This window comes from Microtus pennsylvanicus, chromosome 9, assembly GCF_037038515.1.
Source record: "Microtus pennsylvanicus isolate mMicPen1 chromosome 9, mMicPen1.hap1, whole genome shotgun sequence".
NCBI classification, from domain to species: Eukaryota; Metazoa; Chordata; class Mammalia; order Rodentia; family Cricetidae; genus Microtus; species Microtus pennsylvanicus.
The window spans coordinates 46947901-46968919 of NC_134587.1; the positions used below are offsets into that span (position 1 = coordinate 46947901).

At 52.5% G+C, this 21019-nt stretch overlaps 2 protein-coding genes and 1 non-coding gene across 10 annotated transcripts; 2 read left to right on the plus strand and 1 right to left on the minus strand.

The window, feature by feature from the left end:
* Positions 1-129: 129 nt before the first annotated feature.
* On the plus strand, positions 130-19090 carry Ciz1 (CDKN1A interacting zinc finger protein 1). Of its 8 annotated transcripts, none has more exons than XM_075985826.1 (19): positions 137-258; positions 943-1108; positions 1276-1391; positions 2968-3039; positions 4462-4688; positions 7452-7545; positions 7642-7738; positions 8249-8492; positions 8614-8794; positions 9033-9154; positions 9987-10184; positions 11787-11911; positions 13085-13172; positions 13607-13720; positions 13853-14002; positions 14981-15050; positions 15201-15322; positions 15618-15782; positions 18048-19082. In XM_075985826.1, exons 2-19 carry the CDS (start codon positions 948-950, stop codon positions 18066-18068), a joined length of 2367 nt encoding a protein of 788 aa, XP_075841941.1. In that variant the 5' UTR covers positions 137-258; positions 943-947; the 3' UTR covers positions 18069-19082. The 8 variants fall into 8 exon arrangements, with proteins under 8 accessions (XP_075841947.1, XP_075841941.1, XP_075841939.1 ...); XM_075985827.1 differs by having other exon boundaries at positions 142-258; positions 7467-7545; XM_075985824.1 differs by lacking the exon at positions 18048-19082 and having other exon boundaries at positions 15618-15973.
* On the plus strand, positions 11191-11297 carry LOC142858079 (U6 spliceosomal RNA). The gene has a single exon (XR_012911960.1). It is a non-coding gene; the product is annotated as a U6 spliceosomal RNA (small nuclear RNA).
* Positions 16860-20056, minus strand: Bbln (bublin coiled coil protein). Its single transcript, XM_075985833.1, has 2 exons — positions 19822-20056; positions 16860-17301 (listed from the first exon to the last, which is right to left on the minus strand). Exons 1-2 carry the CDS (start codon positions 19898-19900, stop codon positions 17129-17131), a joined length of 252 nt encoding a protein of 83 aa, XP_075841948.1. The 5' UTR covers positions 19901-20056; the 3' UTR covers positions 16860-17128.
* Between the last annotated feature and the right edge of the window lie 963 nt (positions 20057-21019).

A 21019-nucleotide genomic window follows, 5' to 3' on the forward strand; every position in this document is an offset into this window, starting at 1 on the left:
AGCCACCGTGGCTCCAGCGACTGAGGAGCGGCCGCTGCCCCAGCGGCTTGACCCGCGCGAAGCTGGTTCCCACGGCTGCGGATGCCGCGGTGAGCCCTCCGGACCTCTAGAGGGCGCTCCGCGCAGGACTGCCCAGCCGCCGGGCCTTCCGAGTGGACAAGTTACTGCCGGGTCCCGAGAAGCCCGCGAACCGGCGAGCCCGCGCCGTCAATTCTGCGGATGGCTTTCGCGTCTTCCGCCTTCGTGGATTGCTGAGAGGTGAGGGGAGCCTGCTTGGTGCTCGACCTGGAAGCCTCTGTGGAGGGCTGGGCACCTGGGTAGAGTGGACTGCAGGGGGTATTGGCTGCCTGTATGGAGGCTGCAGGCTTTGTGTACAGGCGAGGCCACGGGATCAGATGCCCGGTGTTGGATATATCTGCGGGGAAAGGAGGTGGAGGAATGAGGGGCAGTGGAGGGACGTAGGGGTGTATTGTAGTGGAGGGAAGCTTTTCCCTCCTGTCCAGGGTTCACTAATTTAAGTGAAGGCCGGGCGTGAGTGCTGGTGTAATTGACACCACAGAGGGCTAGGGCAGCTGAATCCCAAACCGGGGGGTGTGTCTGGAGAGGTGCTGGCTCCAGGAAGTGATGAGTACGGGGGAGAGAGAGAGACAGAAGGTGGGGGCTAAGGGGCGGTGGGAAGGTGTTCTTGGGTTGGAAGGGTGAAACCGTCAGAGTTGAAGAGATGGGAGTAAAGAGAGAGATCTACAGGCAAGAGCGTTGTTCTTGGCTGCTGACCAGAACTGAAAGCGCTGGGGTCCAAAAGTGTCATTGTCTTGACAGGGTTGGGAGTGTGTAGCCATGCAGCCTAGCCTAGGCGTCTGTGGGCTAGGGTGGGTGCTTTGGGAGGGGAGGGGGGCTCAATTGACCCAGAGTGGTGACCTGACCTTACCCACCTTCCCTCAGCAACCATGTTCAACCAACAATTCCAGCAGCAACAGCAACAGTTGCAGCAGCTGCAGCAGCAGCAGCTCCAGCAGCAGCAGTTGCAACAGCAGCAGCAGTTACTGCAGCTCCAGCAGCTGCTGCAGCAGTCCCCACCGCAGGCCCCCTTGCCCATGCCTGTCAGCCGGTGAGTTGCCCACTGGAAGAACGGAGGCTGTGGCACCCAGACCCCTGTTTTGCTGTCCCAGGGGCATCCTTGTTTGAGTGTTAAGTGTCATCAGTTTCCACCTCGGAGGGGTCTCCAGGTGGACGGCTTTCCCACCAACCCTCTGACACTCCTGTTCCACCACACAGGGGCCTTCCCCAGCAGTCGTCTCCGCAACAGCTTCTGAATCTCCAGGGCACCCACTCGGCCTCCCTGCTTAATGGCTCCATGCTGCAGAGAGCTTTGCTGCTTCAGCAGCTGCAAGGTATGACAGTTCTCAGCGTCCGGTTTCCTCGGTTTCCTGCTCAATCTTCCCAGCTCACACAGTGACCCTGAGAGCATTCTTACGGAGAAGACACAAAGTCCACAGGCTACTCTGCTAAGTGCAGTTACCAAACAGTGCTGACTTTTTTGGCAGTGCTCAGCGTAACCCACTGTCATGAAGATTACATGGTATTTGTCCTGAGTCACTCAGCATCCGGCCAGACCTGAGCCCTGCCTCCATGAATCCCTGTCTCAGTGTGTGAAGCCCGTGCCCTTGCCTCAGTTTCCCTGTGTGGGGAGGAATCTTAGCCCTTCCTTCTGACTCTGTTGATAACTGTTAGGGGAAGTACACCCATAACCCCCTCTACAAATGAAAACAATGGCAACCCGAGTCCCTTGCCCGCAGTACAACACAGGTAGAAGCTGGTTAGATGGCCGTCACTTGGCAGCCCTACCAAGACCTCAGTGTGGACAGCCCGCTGAGCTGACTTTCAGACGGCACATGGATAGCTGGGGAGAGAAAAATCCCATAGCGGGTCACAGTGTGTACATATAGATGCCACCTTTTCTTTTTCCATTTTAAAAGTCATGCTTCTCATAGTGAAAAATAATGTGTTAAAACAGGAAAACATCAACAACAAAAAAACAAAGGGGATGGAGAGGTGGCTCAGTGGTTGGGAGACCTTGCTGCTCTTCCAGAGGACCCAAGTTAGAGTCCAATACTCTATACATGGGGCAACTCAAATTGCCTATAACTCCAGCTCCAGGGGATCTGTCATCTTTATCTGGCCTCAGGGGCCATCCTCCCATACGACATAGTGGTACCTAAACACACACACATACACATAAATTAAAATTTGAAATAAATACTGAAAAATAAAGTCATTGAAAACAACAGTAACCCCAGCGGTAGGAAAGCAGTCACTCATCTCCGGGAGAGTCACCAGCCAATATTTTGTTATAGTTCTTTCTGTTGTTTTCTCTGGGAAGGAGCTTGGGTATGATTGCTATGATTAATACAAGATCTATGTCATGTTTCTTTTTTATTTTCCTAACTTAGAATTTTTTTTTTGTTTATTGTTTGAGACAGGGTCTTACTCTGTAGCCCTAGCTGGCCTGTAACTCACTATGTAGACCAGGCTGGTCTCAAACTCACAGAGATCGCCTGCCTCTGTCTCTCCAACTGCTGGGATTATAGGTGCATGTTGCTTTATTTATTTGGCCTTGCTATCCTGGAACTTACTATGTAAGCCAGAGTGGTATTGAACTCACAAGAGTCTTCCTACCTCATCCTCCAAAGACTGGGATTATAGGTATGAGCCAGAATTCTGGCTCAATCAGGATATTTGTGGTAGGTTTAATTTTTTACTAGAGGGATGTGCCCTTATGGAAACCTCAATTATCTGTTTCTCCCCCTCACTCCCCTTCCTCATTGTCTCTTTTCTATCCTAAATACCATTGGGATGAACATGACATTTGAGACTCTTTTCTCATATTAGATTCCCACATAAAGTGACTGAGTCGGGGGATGGATGTTTGATGACTTTTGATAAGTATTGCCAAATTACTTTCCTAAGGATTGGACCAGTTTGCAATGCCACCAGCCGCGTATGACAGTGCCGGCCTCACCATGCCCACGGCAGCATTGGGTATTCTATGTTTTTTTATATATAACCTGTATAACTGTATAATATGTACATATAATTTACTAAGTTGGTTTGCAAAGACCAAGGCTGTGTCTTGAATGTCTTAATTTACACTTCATTGGGCGAGTGCAGCCAAAATATTTTTACACTTATCCATTAAACATTTGCATTTCATTTTGTGACTTGTCCATGTCCTTTGTCCATTTCTGTGTGAGAGCACGCTGTCTTTCATCTTGTTGTGTATGGGAGCTGGTGGCTCTCTGCTACTGTGTATATGTCTTTGTTATACCTGTCTATCAGATATACTAGTTCATAACTTTGAAGCCTCGTTCCACAGATGAGAGGAGGGGGAAATGGTTTGCTCCGGGTTCCAGAGGTAATGCCGTAGAGTCTGGACCTGATCTCAGCTTTCAGCACAGCTGACCTGTGCCTTTAACCTGCGCTGCCCTCCCCAGCACAGCCCCTGAACCTCAGTGTGGATGGCAACTCTCTTCCACACTCGGGGCCGTCCCTGGGTAAAAAGCTGAGTCAGAGGAGATGTCACAGGAAATAAGATGGTTGGACCTAGGATAGATCTCTAGGGAAACAGGCGTCACAGAAGGCCTCCTGAAGGGGAGACAGGAAAGACATAAAGGGAGGTCTGAAGGATGCTGGGAATCGGTGGAGCACAGCAGCTTCCACAGACGGGGCAGCATGCCCAGAGGCCCTGAGCAGGGTGGTTGAGGGGCAGCACAGGCCATATACCTAGAGCTCAGTGAGAAGCATGCGAGGGGCGGCAGGGCCAGATCCCGCTGTGAGCAGACTTGTTACTGAGCAGGGAGCTATAGAAGGCTTTGGGCAAGGGATGAGCTCAGAGTGTAGATCTAGAGAGATCTTGTTTGCTGCAGTTCCGCGGAGGGATGAAGTGTCTTCAGGAGATGGGAAGCCTGGTCATAGGGCACATGTGTGATCTCTTGGGTGTGGAGGATAGGGTAAGGAGGAGTGACAGCTAGCGGGCATCCCTCGGAGATCTCGAGCAAGCTGCTACTCCATTTTGTGTCTACGTTTGTCATCTATAGAAAGCCACATCTGCCCTGCTACCTGGCCGGCTAGAGGGCTGTAGTGACAAGAATACCTTGCATGGTGCCAGGGGCTTCCCTTTCATTGCTAAAGAGAAGCTGGTAGGGGACAAAGTGTGGAACAACAGCTTGCTGGTTCTTCTCTGGACCTGTGCTGGGTCCCTCAAGGGGCCTTACAGCATTTCTGAGGGCTAGCTGGGGCCCGGCCTCACACACACAGCTGGAAGTCCTTTCTCACTAGTGCCCACAGCGGACCTCAGCTTGGCTTCACTTTCCCTCTGCTGCCCTCGGACATTGTCTCTGATATTCCGATGATACTTTGAGGGGTGATGGCGTGACCTGTCTTCTCACCTTTTCTTCCCCACAGGCAACCTCCGTGCTTACAACATGACGGCTCCCAGCCTACCAGCACCCAGCCTTACACCTCCCCAGATGGTCACCCCAAATCTGCAACAGTTCTTTCCGCAGGCCACACGCCAGTCCCTGCTGGGCCCTCCTCCTGTTGGGGTCCCAATGAACCCTTCTCAGCTCAGCCACTCAGGGAGGAACTCCCAGAAACAGGCAAGAACCCCTTCCACTACCCCCAATCACAAGGTGAGTCGCGCTTTGGGTGGAGCCAGGGAGGAGTCGGTGAAGGGGTGCCCCAGTGTCAGCCGGACTCTGTGTGTTAGGGCTCACCTGGCCTTTAGGCAGGTCGTGCTCCCTCATTGTGCCTCAGTGTCCTTGTCTGTAAGATGAAGGTGGCGGTGTCTCCCAAACTTCAAATACCTCTGTGCCCCTAATGGGACTTTAGCCATACCCAAATACCACTTTGTTATTATTTATGTACTATTTCTCTCTTTAAAACTTTTTTGTTGGTGCTTATTTGTTCATTTGTTTGGCTTTTTGAAAGAGGGTTTCTTTGCCTTGGTTGTCCTGGAACTCGCTCTGTAAGCCAGGCTGGCCTGGAATTCAGAGACCTGCCTGCCTCTGCCTTCCAAGGGCTGGCATTAAAAGAGTATGCCACTACCACCCAGTTAATCTTTTTTACTTCGTCATTATCATTCATTTTCCGTGTGCCAAGGTGGGCATGCGGAGGTCAGAGAACAACTTGTGTGGGTCTGTTTTCTTCTTCCACTGTGTGGTCCTAGGAACAGAACTCTGGCTATCAGACGCCTCTACCTGCTGAAGCATCTCACTGGCTCTCGCTGATGCTGCTCTTTACATCTGCAATGTCTAGCAGAAATAAAACACGAGTCGTGTATATGATTTTAAAGACTTAATAACCACATTAATAAGATTAAAGGCCGAGGTATGATGATGATACCCTAACCCCAACACTTGGGGGGCTGGGGTAGAAGACGGCCGCACATTCCAGCCATCCTGAGCAATGGAGAAAGACCTTAAAATTTTAAAAATAAATTCAAAGGAACAGATAAAGTTAATTATACTGCCAAGTGTAGTAATGTACACTGAAAATCCCGGCACTCTGGAGATGACACCAAAGGTTCCGGAGTCATCCTCAGCTACATAGTGAGTTCTAGGCCAGTTGTCCCAAAACAATCAAACAAAAATGAATAAAGTACAGTAAAATTTACTAACATTTTAGTTAATCTAATATTTTAAAAAGATACCATTTTGACATATATTAAAAATAAATAAATTAGTTGGGTGGTAGTGGTGCATGCCTTTAATCTCAGCACTTGGGAGGCAGGGGCAGGTGAATCTCCAATTTTAAGGCCGGCCTGGTCTACAGAGCAAGTTCTAGGACACCCAGGTCTACACAGAGAAACCCAGTCTCAAAAAAAACCCACAAATAAATAAATAAATAAAAATAAGAATTCTTGCTGATTGATGATTGTTTGTTTGAAGAAACGAGGTCTTACCTCCTAAACTTCAAATGCTTCTGTGCCCCTTATGTTGCCCAGCCTGAACTCAAACATCTTGGCTTAAGTGATTGATCCTTCTGCCTCAGCCTCCCAAGTTCCTAAAACTACCAGTATATTTCACCATGTCCCATTTTGTCCAAAAAAAAAAAAAGCCCCAAACCACTAAATGCTCAATATCTATTGTGTCATTAAGCTTCCCGCTTTAGTTGAGAGTCCACATCTCAGGTGTTTCCCTGAGGCTGATGGCCACTGTGTGGGACAGGCAGCTCCAAATGTCACTTTTAAGGTGTGAGGGTGTGGCTCAGTGGTAGAGCACAGGCTTGGGGTGTTGGATAGGAAGAATTTTATCACTGCCTAAATGTTCCAAAACTGTGTAATCCTCATACATAGAGTAAGATAGAGTCCTGGGAAGGCAGGGTATTCACACAGCCGTCTAACGTCTCCAGCAGCTGTCTGGTGGGTCCAGCAGCTTCAGTGGTTCATCTTACCACATGCGGAAGACTCAGGTCACAGAGGAAAACACAGACACACACACACTCACATACTGTCCTGGACAGACACACACTCACACACACACACTCACACGCTGTCCCTGCATGTCCTTCAGCTCTTTGTACAAGGTCCACTCCCAGGTGTATGCTGGGCATGAACAATGCTCCCTACTTAATTGCTTTCGTCCTCCTCCATCTGTAGGAAGGCATTTCCCTCCAGAGGGGCTCAGCCTGTATCCTTGGAGTTAGGCCTGGCACACCGGAGTCTTGGCTTACCTGTGCACCCGTTTCACATGTAGGAAAACTACAACTGACTCCTTGCGTCTCCCAGGGCAAGAGCTGAGTAGTTTGTAAAGAGCTAAGAGTTCTGGTGTGTTCACTAGGGCAGGAGGCCTCGGGAGCAGGGAGGAAAGCCATGTGGTTGGTCAGCAGTGCAGAGGTGGTATCCGGCCTGGCCTTTCTGTGGGTCTTGAGTGTGTGAAGACAAAGCAGTTAAGACTGGAACTAGGGAGACCCTGTCTCAGATAGATGGCAGTAACAAAAACCCGAACACCTACTAAAAGGGTCTGGACCTAGCCTATGGTTAGGAGCTCCCCGCAAGAAGCTCTGAAGGCTGGGGGCTTGGCCAGAGAAAGGCCAGTGAGGATGCACAGAGTCAGGCTCCTGGTAGGAGGAAGGCTGGTGGGGGGTGCGGAAGAGGGGAGGAGTGGACAGTTCCTGGCCTGAGATTAGGAGACTCCCGGGACTAGAAAGCCTTCGGAGGGTTTAGGTCTAAGGCTCTTGCTGGCTCCTTAGGGAAGAGGGAGTGGGAAGTCTAGATGACCAAGGGAACGAAGAGATTTTGTGGGTACCCAACCCAGATTCAAATGGCAGGCTGCTAGATGGGCACCTGAGACAATGACTCCTGAGATTTTCAGGTCGTCTACCTTTCAGTCCCTCGATCAGGGGGTGTTGGCAAGTGAGGTGGGGGTTAAAAAATGGATTCTAAAAAGAAGCAGGATTCTTCTTCCCAGACAGTGCCTGTGGGAGACAGGGAGGACCCCACAGAGGGGTCTGAAGAGGCCGCGGAGCTCCAGATGGACTCACCTGAAGGTGAGAAACACGGGCATCAGGGCGGGGGGAATCCTGGTGGCAAGTGAGCCAGGGCCATCTCCTGGAGCTGTGTTCCCTCACCTGCCTTGATTGCAGACCAAGATTCCCTAGTCTGCCCAGATGACATGGAGACCCCAGTGCTTGACCCTGAGCCCTTTGAGGCATCAGAGCCACCAGCTAAGAGGCCCAAGAGGTAAGTGCTGCTGCCAATGTTGGGGCTCAGAGGCCTGAAGTTAGGCCTTGGCCTCTGGCTTGGGGGAGGGTCAGATTCATCCCTGTGTTTACCTGGGTGTGAGCCACCTGGAGGCCAGGCCGGGCAGCTAGAAGCAAGGGGGTCCTTGCAGAGTACATGGGTGCTGCTAGGTTTGGAGGGTTAATTCAAGACATGTTGCGTGGTGGAAGTCAATGCCCTGAGTTTAGGTGAAACAGGCCTGGGCAGCTTTAGAGCTTCCCCCATCCCCCACTGTAAGAACGAGTTAGGAGCTGGGTCATAGGCCTCTCGAAAGATACAGTTTTGATCTTCTTTGATTTTCTTGTTTGGCTTTTTGTTTTTTGAGACATCCTTGGCTACCCCGAACTCACTATGTAGACTAGGCTGCCCTCCCACTCTAAAGACATCCTCTTGTCTTTGCCTCCCTAGGGCTAGGAGCAAAGGTGTGGACACCACCACCTGGCTTTCTGATTATCTTTGGATCTTTCCTAGCTCAGAGGAGGCCACAGAGAAAGGGCCTAAAGGGCAGCCACAAGCAAAGGTCCAGCCTCAGACCCAGATGACAGCACCAAAGCAGACACAGACCCCAGATCAGCTGCCCGAGCCACCAGGAGCCCAAGTCCTGACACAGTTGCAGCCCCAGGTTCTGCAGCATCAGGCTCAGCTGCAGCCAAGGCTGCAGAAGCAGGCGCAGACCCAGACCTCTCCAGAGCACTTAGCACCACAGCAGAACCAGGTACAGTCGTGGGTACATTCCCAGCCCCCATGGCAGGGGCAGCTGCAGGAAACGGACCCAGCTGCAGTCCCTGTGGCGGGTACAGTTGCAGACGCAGGCCCAGACACAGACATATCCACAGGTATCCGCCCAAGCACAGCCACAGGAGCAGCCTTCAGGACAGATGCAGGAACAGACATCAGAGAAGACTCAGGACGGGCCTCAGACCTGGCCACAGGGGTCAGCACCCCCACCAGCACAAGTGCCAGTTGTGGCCTGTGCCACAGAACCGCAGCCATCTGGTGCTACAGAAGCTAGGGGAGGTGAGTGAGTGTGGAACCCTGGCCAGACTCAGCCCTGCCCAACCCTTCTTTCTCCCACCTGGCACTGTCTAGCCTTGACTGGGGACTGAAGGTTGGGCCCGGAGTCCAGATCTGGGACCATCCTCATTTTGGACTTCAGGGTCTTGACTGTGGACAGAGAAGCAAGCTCTCTTAAATCTAGATCTTGGACCCCAAATGGTAGACACGCTGTGGGAAGGGAACATATCTGTCGTTTCAGGCCCAGAGGAGGTCTTGCCAGAACCAGTAAGTACCCAGGACAGTGAAGACACGAGCCAGGAGGCATCACCTGGTGACCTGGATGTGGGAGAGTGTGAAAAAAGAGCAAGAGAGATGCTTGGGGTGCGTAGAAGCCTGCATACAGCCACTAGATGCTGGTGTGTGTGTGTGTGTGTGTGTGTGTGTGTGTGTGTGTGTGTGTGTAAGCCTGCATACAGCCACTAGATGCTGGTGTGTGTGTGTGTGTGTGTGTGTGTGTAAGCCTGCATACAGCCACTAGAAGGCCTGAGACTCTGGTGATGGCCTGGTATCTGTTTGTCCCAGGCTACCTAAGGATTCTTTGTGTTTCCCCCTGTGTGGAAAGGACAGTGGCCTTGTGCCTGGCTGCATGAATGAGCCACCCGGTGCTTTCTCTGCTCCTGTGTCTCTTTTCTTAAGATCTGGATGTGCTTTTGGTCTGGCCACTCCACACTAGAGCTCCGAGTCCCTCGTGTGGTGATATCAGTCATTTTAGTGCAGAGTACCTTGGCAAAAAAACCTCCAACTCTACCTTCTAACAATCTTTAAGCCAACCTCTCTTCTTTCTTGGGTCTCAGTTTCCCCGTCTATCATGTGAGGGGTGACATGGGTTGGACTTTAGAATTAAACAGAGTTAGGCTGGGAGTGGTGGGTGGCACACATCTTTAACCCAACCCTAGGGAGGCAGAGGCAGGCTGATCTCTATGACTTTCAGGCCAGCCTGATCTACATAGTGACCCACATACACACGTAACTAGGTTCAAATCCTGGCTGTCATATTTTCTGTGTAGTTTTGGGCAGTCACATAAGAACCTAACCTCAGGTTCCCTGTCTGTCAGGAAACTTTGAGGAAACGATGCTGGCAGGTGTTCTTGTTGGGGCTGGAACACCATCAACACTCAGATGGTGGAAACTCTTGTCTCTGAATCTACTGTAGATGTGGGGGGCTGGGAGCTCCCTGAAGGTCACCATCCTGCAGAGCAGTGACAGCCGGGCTTTCAACACCACGCCCCTCACATCTGGACTTCGCCCTGGGGACTCCACATCTGCCGCCCCTGCCCTTGCCAGCATACCCTCCAAGCAGACCCTCCAATTCTTCTGCTATATCTGCAAGACCAGCTGCAACAGCCAGCAGGTACTCAGGGCTGGAGCGGGGGGCTCAGGCCTGCTAGGCTTGTGGGCTTACTTTCTCTACACTGCCCAGGGGCTGCCCATCTGCCTGGACATTTCCTGACCAGCTGGTAGAGCAGGTTTTTAGGGTTGGAAAAGCTGGTCTGAACCAGTCAACAAGGCCTCCAGAAGTAAATTCCACTCTTGCATCTTTTCCTCTTGTGTTTAGTGAGGAAAGCCAGAACCTGCCTAACTGTGTGTCTTAGGGCCTCAGCACTTGACATTTGAAGTTCTGGACCCAGGTCTAGCCCAAGCTTAGTCTCAATTGGGTTGATTCTAGTCTCTTGGGAAGCTGAGGCAGGGGGATCATGAGTTTAATGGAAACCTGGTCAGCTTAGTGAGAGAGAGCCTGTCTCAAAATAAAACATTTAAAAAGTACAATCAAGATATAGCTCAGCCCTTGTTTAACATGTGATGAACAGTATAAGTAAATACGTGGTATTCCTGGCTGGGTGTGTGTGGGCTTCCTGCAGCTGTCCTAGCTTCCTGGAAGATTGGAACAGGACCCATAAGCATGTGAGTTTCAGATCAACCTGGGCAATATAGATAGAACTCAAGGGCTGGAGAGATGGCTCAGAGGTTAAGAGCACTGACTGCTCTTACAGAGGTCCTGAGTTCAATTCCCAACAACCACATGGTGGCTCACAGCCATCTATAATGAGATCTGGTGCCCTCTTCTTCCATGCAAGCATACAGGGAAGGAATGTTGTATACATAATAAATAAATAAATCTTTAAAAAAAAAGAACTCAATTATCTATCTGTAAAATTAAAAAGACAAACTTTTTTTTAAAAAAAGAGCCGGGCAGTGGTGGCGCACACCTTTAATCCCAGCACTCGGGAGCCAGAGGCAGGTGGATCTGTGTGAGTTCGAGACCAGCCTGGTCTACAAGAGCTAGTTCCAGGACAGGCTCCAAAACCACAGAGAAACCATGTCTCGAAAAACCAAAAAAAAAAAAAAAAAAAGACTTGGTGCTCGCTTTGGCAGCACATATACTAAAATTGGAACAATACAGAGAAGATTAGCATGGCCCCTGAGTAAGGATCACACGCAAATTAGTGAAGCGTTTCATAGTTTTTAAAAATTTTAAAAAAGACTTGTTTATTTTTATCTTATGTGTCTGAGTATTTTGACATATGCCTATCACTGTGCCACATGGGTCCAGTGCCATCAGATCCTCTGCAACTCGAGTTACAGACGGTGAGCCACCGTGTGGGTGCCGGGAACCAAACCCAGGTCCTCAAGAAGAGCAGCCAGGGCTCTTAACCCCCGAGCCATCTCTCCAGCTCCCCCCAGTTTTTTTTTAATGCTCTTACTTATCTCCGGTGACTGTTGTTCCCTGTGACTGTGGTCCTTGTGTGAGCAGGCCCGTTTAGAGCCATGTTCCTTCACTACAGCGCTCCCAGAAATGGGTGTTTACCATCCTTGTCCTGGCCTGTGTGAGCTGTGTGAAATATTGCCACTGTGGGGACACATGCTGGTGTGACAGCGGAAGAAACGGAGGCAGGGGGTCCAGAGATGCCGGGTGGCATGGCTCATGGCCGCTTCTGCTTCCTTCACGCTGCAGGAGTTCCAGGACCACCTGTCAGAGGGTCAGCACCAGCAGCGGCTTGGGGAAATGCAGCGCTCGAGCCAGACCTGCCTGCTGTCCCTGCTGCCCATGCCTCGGGACATCCTGGAGAGAGAGGCGGAGTGAGTAAAGGCTGGCAGAGGCTCGAGTATACTCTCCTGCCATCTGCCTGGGGAATAATAATAATAATTATTATTATTGCTCTGCATTGATTGACTATAACCTCGGGCCTCAGTTTTCCCTGTCTATAAAATAGCCTGATGGGGGTGTAGTGACAGTGTCCTAGGGGTCCTTCCAGGCCAGAATAGAATAGTGTGACACCCTATGTGGTTGGGAGGACGGCTGTGGTGCAGAGCCCTGCTCCTCTGGCTTGTGTGCCGGCGCCAACCGTAGAAGCCGCCAACCGTAGAAGCACCGTAGAATGGCAAGAATCAGGTCATCTTGTGGCCTGGGGTTAGACCTTCCCTGGGCCCTCCTTCTGCTGTCGGCATGTGCTTGGTCTGAAATATCCACCCTAGAGTCTGGAACTAGCACTTGGGGTGACAAGGCTGGGTGGGAAGCTCGAGGAGCTGCCAGGCCCCAGTGCGTTGTCACAAGCTGAACCATATAGACTTGGGAACTGGGAGATAAGGGCTGTGTCCGGAGTGCCCCGCATTTCAGGGGACTCCAGGAGCCTGAATAACTTTTGAAGCCTCCCAATTTCAGAGTGTCAACAAAGCCAGCTATGGTACACGCCCTGTGATCCCAGCACTCGGGAGGCCAAGGCAGAAAGATCAAGAGGTTCTTGTTTTGGGGTTTTTTTGTTTTCTTCGAGACAAGGTTTCTCTGTGTAGCCCTGGCTATCCTGTAACTCACAGAGATCCGCCTGCCTCTGGCTCCCAAGTGTTGGGATTAAAGGCCTGCGCCAGCACTGCCTGGCATGAGATCAAGAATTTAAAGCCAACTGCTTAACGAGATCTCAGAGTTGACTTATTCAGGATTACAGTAAACCCTGTTGGAGACCTTTCTCAGGCTGGACAGTTGTCTGTGTCAATGGTTGGGGGTTCTACTGAGGACGGAAGCCAGCAGACTCATGTCCGCTCTGCTTGTTGCCTGGCGGACAAAGAGCTCATATCTGTTAGCTCTTGGGGTCAGGAGCTGTTGCTCTTTTCTTGTCTTTTTGATACTAGACTCCTGGCCCCTCAAGGAGGCACCGCAGGCTGACCCCCACCCTGGCTTCTGAACCACATACACTTCCAGAGCACTCTGGGAGAATGTAGCATCATGCCCTGCTTTGTTTTCATTGTGCCATTCAGAGATCCTCCACCAAAACGCTGGTGCAACACCTGCCAGGTGTACTACATGGGAGACCTGATCCAGCACCGCAGGACACAGGAGCACAAGGTGCGAGGGCCGCTCATGCTTCGAAGGCACCTGTGTGTGCCACAGCCAGGTGGGAGAGGGAGTCCGGGTGGGAGTGGGGTGCAAAGTCTATTTTTGTCTTCATGTGACTATCACTCACGTGACTTCTGGTGAGTCAGTCATGTTCCCTTTGGGCTTTTACTTTGCCCATCTGTTCAGTGTAGGCACCAGCTCACCCTGCTATTCAGCCTCTACCCTACTGAGGTGTCTTTGGTGGCTGTCCTCCCTCCTAGCCTGTCTCTGTTGCCACCTACCTCCCACATAGTGAAGAGAACTGATTTTGCATGTCCTGTTGTAGGGTCAGAGCTGGGTTGAGCCCGCAAGCTTGACAGGTGAGGTCTCATTGGGCCACTGATAGGGTGGCTTGTACCTAGGAATGCTACAATGCACCACATGGCCTGCCTTCTTTTCCCCAGATCGCCAAACAATCCCTGAGGCCCTTCTGTACCATCTGCAGCCGTTATTTCAAGACCCCTCGAAAGTTTGTGGAACATGTGAAATCACAGGGACACAAAGACAAGGCCAAGGAGGTAACCCCCACTGCCTGAGCACAGCATGAATCCATTCCCCAAGATCATAGAGCAAGGCCTAGAACCATCAGAAGTGTGTGGTACCTTAGCTGCCCATAGCTGACTTAAGTCCCTCGCCCGTGCCTTGGGCAGCTGAAGACACTTGAAAAGGAGATAGTGAACCCAGAGGAGGAGCACTTCATCACGGTGGATGCCGTTGGTTGCTTCGAGAGTGATCAAGAAGAGGACGAGGATGATGAGGAAGAGGAAGAGATTGAGGCTGAGGAGGAATTCTGCAAGCAGGTATGTGGGGTGAGCCGTTCGAGGCTATTGGGGACCGAGGGGCTGTCCTGCTCCTTGAGGGACCCAGACACTGTGCTGGCATTTGTAGGCACTAATACATGACGCAGTTATGGCTGTATCGCATGGCCATGGAACTAGGCATGAACATTGAGTGACATTGAGTGACAGGTAACATATGCAAAGGCCTTAAAGGCTGAGATACTATATGGGACAAGGGAAGGCAGAGGGAACAGTGCTTAGCAAGGCACAGAAGGCACGCTACAGCAATCCTGAGAGGCTTTGGGTAAGATTTCCCTGCTATTCTTGGACAAAGTAAAAGAAACGCAGGTGGATTGGGGTGGGGAGGGGAAGGCAGTGGACTAGGAACTATAGCCCAGTGGTAGAGTGCTTGCCTAGCACAGGCAAAGCCCTAGATTCACCCCTCTAGTACCGGGGGAGGGAAGTCATACAGGCTCCAGCACGAAGGAGGCTGAAGCAGAGGGTTGAGAGCTCCATCATGTGCTATATACCAAGACCCTGTCTCCAAAAAGAAAAAAGAAAGAAAAGAAAGAAAGAAAGAGGATGGAGAGATGAGTAGGAGGTGGTGAGAAGCTGTGCTGCTCCCAGAGGACCTGGGTTCAATTTCCCACACCATGTCAGACCGCTCCTGACTGCCTGTGCCTCCAGAGCTCTGGAGATTTGACAGACGCTAGCCTCAGGTACCCACGCGTGCACACACTCAAGTGTGCTGAAAAAGCAGCCTCGGAAAGGAAGTGTTTATTCTGGCTTGGAGGATGGGGCTAACTGGAACCCACAACGCAGTCATCAGGACACCTGGGAGGCAGGATCGGCATGTGCCGTGGCTCAGAGGCCACCCTGAACGGGCTGTAAGCCGAGGGCATGGTTGGTGCTCTGGAGACCATGTGTGCACTGCAGGCCCCTGACCTGTGTCCGGGTGGGGCCGGAGGCACCACATCTGAGCTCTCGCTCCCTCTCCAGGTGAGGTCAGGAGATACATCCTTAGAGGAATGGAAAGGCTCAGAGACTTACAGCCCCAACACGGCATACGGTAAGACCCCAAGCTAAGCCCCCAGCCGCCACAGCACTCCAGTCTAGCAGCCCACCCTCTGGTGCTCTTCTCTTCTCCCACCTAGAGCAGGTGGGACACCCAGCTGGTGAGAGGGACCTGGGTATGCAGCCCCTGTTGTCTGTCCCCCAGGTGTGGACTTCCTGGTCCCTGCGATGGGCTATGTCTGCCGCATCTGTCACAAGTTCTACGACACTAACTCAGGATTGCGGCTCTCCCACTGCAAGTCTCTGGCCCACTTTGAGAACCTGCAGGTGAGTGGCCATCTGACTGCCCTGCCCGGGGGCACTACCTGTTCATATTGGTGGGTATGACCAGCAGCTGTTTGCTGCTGTACCAAGGCAGTTCCCGAGCATGTTCCACTCTGGCTTGGCTCTTTGTGTTACGTGCTTGTGCGTGTTGCAGGTCCGAGTGGGGGTGGGGTGGGGGTGACGCCAGAGCCAAGAGAGGATCACACAAGAGATCATTACTGTTTAGGCCCAAGTGGGGAAGCAGCTGCTGGCCAGGCGTGCCATACACTGCACCTAACTTGAAAACTTTTGTATCCAGAAATACAAAGCAGCCAAGAACCCCAGCCCTGCCAGCAGGCCCGTGAGCCGCAGGTGTGCGATCAACGCCCGCAATGCCCTGACTGCACTGTTCACCTCTAGCAGTAGCAGTGGCCGCCCGCCCAGCCAGCCCAGCTCCCAGGACACAGCAAAAATACCCAGCAAGGTGAAGCCTGGATGCCCCAAGCCCCCTCCTTCCCTTCGGCGCTCAGCTCGCCTCAAAACCTGATAGAGGGAGCTCCGGCCAGCCAGCCTGACTAGGGCCCGGCCTGCTAATGTTTTCTAGGTACTGCGTGGAGATGTTCACGTGGTTGATGTTATTACTCAAAATCCAATAAAGAGTTGCTCCACTTTGCAGCCCCCACCAGCACTGTGTCGGGGTGAAGACAGGGAGGGGCACCTACTCTCTGGACACAGTGTGGTGGAGGACCAGGAAACCAAAGTCAGGCTTCCTGAGATGCAGGGTCTCTGGGATAGGACTACAAGGGACTTCTCTGAGCCTCAGTTTCCCTCATAGTGTATCAGGGATAGAAAGGCAACTTGAGAGAAAATTCTTATGGCTGGTGGCCCTCGCAGATGGTCTTGTTCCTACCCCCAAGTTGCAGATAAACAAACAGGCCTTAGCAGGGTCATGTGACTTGCCAAGTCAGACTGGCCAGGACTTAACCCTAGATGTAAATTCTTGGCCCGTGTGTTGGCCTCTATCCAGCTGCATCTCACAGAAGCCAGAGCAGACATGGAGTTAAGATTTGGGACTGGGAGGGTCCCCTGCTGCTGAGGTTCAGCTCTTGATTGGCCAGGAAGGCACAACCCTCCTAACCCAAAGAGCAGTGAAGGGACCCAGCCTTAGCTCTGTTGTTTCCTCATTTATAGAGAAATGACCTTCAGAGGTAAGATGGCCTGGCTGTTAGTGCCAGCTGGGAAGACTAAGGCTAGAGTGGAAGGCACCACGGTTTACTATCAGATCTTGGGACGGTTTTCATGGTGAAAGGCCCTAGTGCTCAGAGGCTGAATGAGCTCAGTCACAGAGCATGTCTGTCTCTGCCAGGCTGGGAAGCAGCTGCTAGCAGGCAACACACCAGGCAGGGAGGAAGCCCTGACCTTGCCTGTATCCTCTGCATCAGAAATGAAAAGTGGCTAAGAACCCCAGCCCCACGACGTGGCTCAGGAGCCTCAGTCTGCTCCATCTGCCCCCAGTGGCTACTGGGGCCCCTACCCTGACACAAAGAGGCAAGAGGGGCAGTGGTGTGGGAGATCTCTTTAATATGGACACTCAATCCAGGGTGCAGGGGAAAGAGACCGGAGCTGGGCAGGCGGATGGGTGAGTGAGTTGTAGGACCACACCTGGCTCCAGAAGGGATGATGGGGCAGTGGGCTTGGTCCAGGCAGGTAGACCCACTGGGGGATCTGAAGGCCAGTACCTGAGATGGTGTCTAAGCCAAGTGGTATCTACCCCGGCCAGAACATGGCCTAGAGAGGCGAGGCCGGGACCCGGTTTGGGGCTCCCAGCACCTAGGGGCTGGAATCACTAGGGGCCTCCCCGAGTTGTTGCTGGAATTCCAGGCGTGTCTGCCGATTAGACTCCAGCAGCTCCTGGAGGCGGGCATGGAGGTGGTCGTTCTTCTCCTCCAGGTGGTCCAGACAAGAGTTGATCTGATCCAACATGGAGTTGATGGCAGCGTACTCTGGGAGGAAGGGAAAAGACAGAGGGAAGGTCCCATGTCTCCTCAGGGCTGACAGACACAGTACACCCAGTGCCCCCAGCTCTTCCCAACCTTTCTGATTCTGTGTCCCCGTGCAGAAAATGAGTAGGTACCACAAGTGTCACAGAAATCATCCATAGCACAGCTTTCTTGTAGGGTCAGTGTGGTCCTGGCGCAATCTGCCAGTGTCCTGGCTGGTGGCCCTATCATATGCCAAGCTTCCTCTGCATTTCCTTCCATAGCTCCCTAGACGTCCATGTTCCAAAGCGGGGCAGTCAAAAGCTGCAGTCTAGCCATGGCCTGACCTCCAGCCCTTCTGCAGCTCTCTCTGCCTTCACAGTAGTGTCCAGCAGCTTCCAGACCCTGGAGCAGACCCAGCCCATTTCCCCTTTAGCCCCTTCTCCCTCCCACCTCTTTCTTCTCCCCTCACACTGGCTTAGCTCATCTCAAGCCCTCTGCACGTACTGATGGCTCTGCCTGGAATGTCTTGGGTGGCCTTGTCTTTCCCTCTGGGATGAATATCATTTATCTAAGTCTCGGTATGGCTATCGCCAAAGGGAGCCCTCCCGGTATCCCACACTGGACCAGGCCTTTGTCTGAGTCTCTAGCCTCCACCTTGCACAGCTTTCCCCTCAGACGAGCTGGACAATAGTCTGGACTCCACCTCACCCTCAGTTATAACAGTCTGGGAGAGGTGACAGGTCTTGTGTTCTCTGCTGTTTCCCCAGTGCCCTCGACGACACAAATAAGCACTTAATGAATGAGTGAATGAATGCAGCTCTGACTTCCCAGTCCCTGCTCTTGCTCAGCTGTCTACCATCTAGAACTCATCGACCACAACAGCCCTTCAAGGACCAGCTCAAACACCTCCTCCTCCGAGTCTTCTCCATCTTCCTCTACAGTGACTTCTGACCTGCCTCTTGGCAATCCTATGTCCCTCAGGACCCAAGGTCTGGGACTGTGCCCACTGTGGGTCCCAGTTCTGCGCCAGCCATGACTCAGAAACACTCAGCTGCCAGCATGGGACCAAAGGGGAAGTAGCTGGTGGATTTAAGAAAAAGGCCCAGGGAGGGTGTCTGGGATATGCCTTTGGGGGATGGTTCCCAGAAAGGGCATCCCTTACTGAAGATAGAGCCTCTGAAGGCTGCTGGATCTTAAAGTCCAAACCCCCTGGTACACATGGGGAAACTGAGGCCTAAGAAGGAAGGAACCAGAACAGCTTCCCATAGCTACTTGGTGGCAGGACCAAGACTCAGACCTGAAGGTCAGAGACCCTGAAGGTCTGTACCCCAGCAACTCATTGGAGTAGGGGACACTGAGGTTCCAGGACACCAAGAGCTCAGTTGGGGTCTGGCGACAGCAAGAACTTAATGACAGCTGTTAAGACCCATCCTTCCCAGTTTCATGGCAGGCTAGCCGAGGGGTGAGGAGAGGCGGTGCCTTCATCGATGTCAAGGGTGCTTCCTAGCCGTTGCTCCTGTCCTGGGTCAGAGAGCCTGCACCTCACCATCTCAGTGTCCACTCGGGGTCACACCACATCCTCTCCAAGTCCCCTCATGATGTTCCCACCATGGCTGCTAGCACTCACTGCCCAGCACCTGCCTCCAGGAGGACAACCTTTATTAAGAGCAGAACCCGGGTAGTGAAAATATTCTGAAACTGTTGTCCAATGGCTATGCTGGGAATTCAGTGAAAGCCTGCGGAACTGTACAGTTTATGTGGTAAAATCTATTGTGTGACTTACAGCTCAATAAAGAGTTTATAACAAAGCAAAAGCATACTCCATCCTTACTGCACAAGACCTGCTCTCTCGGTAAGGCACCAGGCTTGACTATGATAAGAAAAAAAATACAAGCACTGTCCACTTTCAGAAGGAACTTGTACGCTGGAAGCTTAGAGTCTAACCATTTTCCATTCCGTTCTGCCCTTTAGTCCCCACACATCCCAATACAGGAAACACCAATGTGCCCAGTATTGCAGATGGAAAACTGAGGTTCCCAGACGTGCAAAAGGAGTCTGTGGGCTGATTCTTCCCCTGAGGTGCTTCCGCAGTGCTGTGCACCCAACATAGTGCTTGGTAAGCAGGTCACACCAGCAAAGCCAGGAGGCTGGGGTGCTGACTCAGCACAGTGGGGCGCCCACCGGGCCAACCCCTCCTGCAGAGAGCCAAGCAGGACCCGTCCCCCCCTTCAGCGAAGAAAGTGGCTGAAGCAAATCTCAAATCGACAAGCTTCCCTGACGCTGCCTCAGTTTCCCCTATGTAACCATGGCTGGTTAGCGACAGTTCCCCGGTACTGCTGCGTCCAGGGATCCGTTCGCTAGCGCTCGCTCGCCATTGCCTCCGAGGCGACTGTGGGGACAACTCCAGAGCCACCCAGGGGCGGGGTGGGACGGCTCTTCAGTCCCTCACACACACCTCCATCCCGGTCCCATTCCAGATCCCAGGACGGCACCCCTAGCAAAGCAAAGGTAGCCTCGGCAGCACGCCCCCGCCCCGGTCACCTGCTTCCCCGAAGCTGTCATTCTCGCCTTCCGCGCCCACATCCACCGGCATGCTTAGGTCCCCGTTGGGGCCCGACATTGCGGGCTCGGGCACCGCAGAGGCAACGCGAAAATGGAATTTGGCGACCGTCGTGCGGAAAGCCGACGCTGGGCGGAAGGTGCAAGCAGCTGATGGAACTCCGGGCCGGAAGGGTGGAATGCAGCGGCGCACCCCGGCCCGCCCTGAGCCCCGCCCAGAGCCCTGCCCCAGGCCTCGCAAACCACGCCCTCAAGCGGGGCTCCGCCCCTGTCCGCTCTCAGGCTCCTCCTCTCACTTCCGTGTCGCGCCCGTCTCTTGGGCGCTGGACCCCGCGGAGCCAGCGCACTCGCTGAAAGCTAGGCAGTAGAAACCCTGGCCCGCTAGAGCTTGAGACTTCTACTAGGCTCCATCCTGCTGCCTTCGTCCCTTTTTTTTTCTTTTTCTTTTTTTTCGAGACAGGGTTTCTCCGTAGCTTTGGAGCCTCTCCAGGAACTAGCTCTGTAGACCAGGCTGGCCTCGAACTCACAGATATCCTCCTGCTTCTGCTTCCTGAGTGCTGGGAATAAAGGCGTGCGCCACCACCGCCCGGCTCTCCCAATGATTTATATAGCTTCGAGAACTTTATTCCCAGTGACAAGGAATCCGCATTTTTCCCATCTCCCCCAGGTGCAGCCGAGATGACCCACAACCGCGTCCTATCTTGGCCTTATCTCTTCTCTTTGGGCTCTCAAAGACTACACTTATGGCTAGAAATCAGACCAGACTCCAGCCTGGACAGTAGATGTAGAGCCAGTCCGTTTGACCAATGCCAATAAATAGGGCATGAAGCGGGCGGCTGGTATCCACCTGTAATGCCAGCTCCAGGGAAATTCAATGCCTCTGGCTTCCTCAAACACCTGCACTCAATGTGTACCACAGACAGACAGACATATCATTAAAAGTAAAAAATAAACTGGGCAGTGGTGGTGCACACCTTTAATCCCAGCACTTGGGAGGCAGAGGCAGGCGAATCTTTGGAAGTTCAAGGCCAACCTGGTCTACAGAGCATGTTCTAGGACAGGACTGTTACACAGAGAAACCCTGTCTTGAAAAATCAAAACCCACTGTCTGTTCTGAAGGACCTGGGTTCAACTCCCAGCACCCACCATGGTGGCTCATGACTCTGTAACTTCAGCTCCA

Bases quoted from the DNA above. Each gene is read 5' to 3' on its own strand.
- Ciz1 (XM_075985824.1), top strand. From the start codon at position 948: ATGTTCAACCAACAATTCCAGCAGCAACAGCAACAGTTGCAGCAGCTG. The intron at 9,155-9,986 runs GTGCGTAGAAGC...AATCTACTGTAG, and splicing joins GAGCAAGAGAGATGCTTGGG to ATGTGGGGGGCTGGGAGCTC. The intron at 13,173-13,606 runs GTGCGAGGGCCG...TCTTTTCCCCAG, and splicing joins GCAGGACACAGGAGCACAAG to ATCGCCAAACAATCCCTGAG.
- Bbln (XM_075985833.1), bottom strand. From the start codon at position 19,900: ATGTCGGGCCCCAACGGGGACCTAAGCATGCCGGTGGATGTGGGCGCG. The intron at 17,302-19,821 runs GTGACCGGGGCG...CCTTCCTCCCAG, and splicing joins TGACAGCTTCGGGGAAGCAG to AGTACGCTGCCATCAACTCC.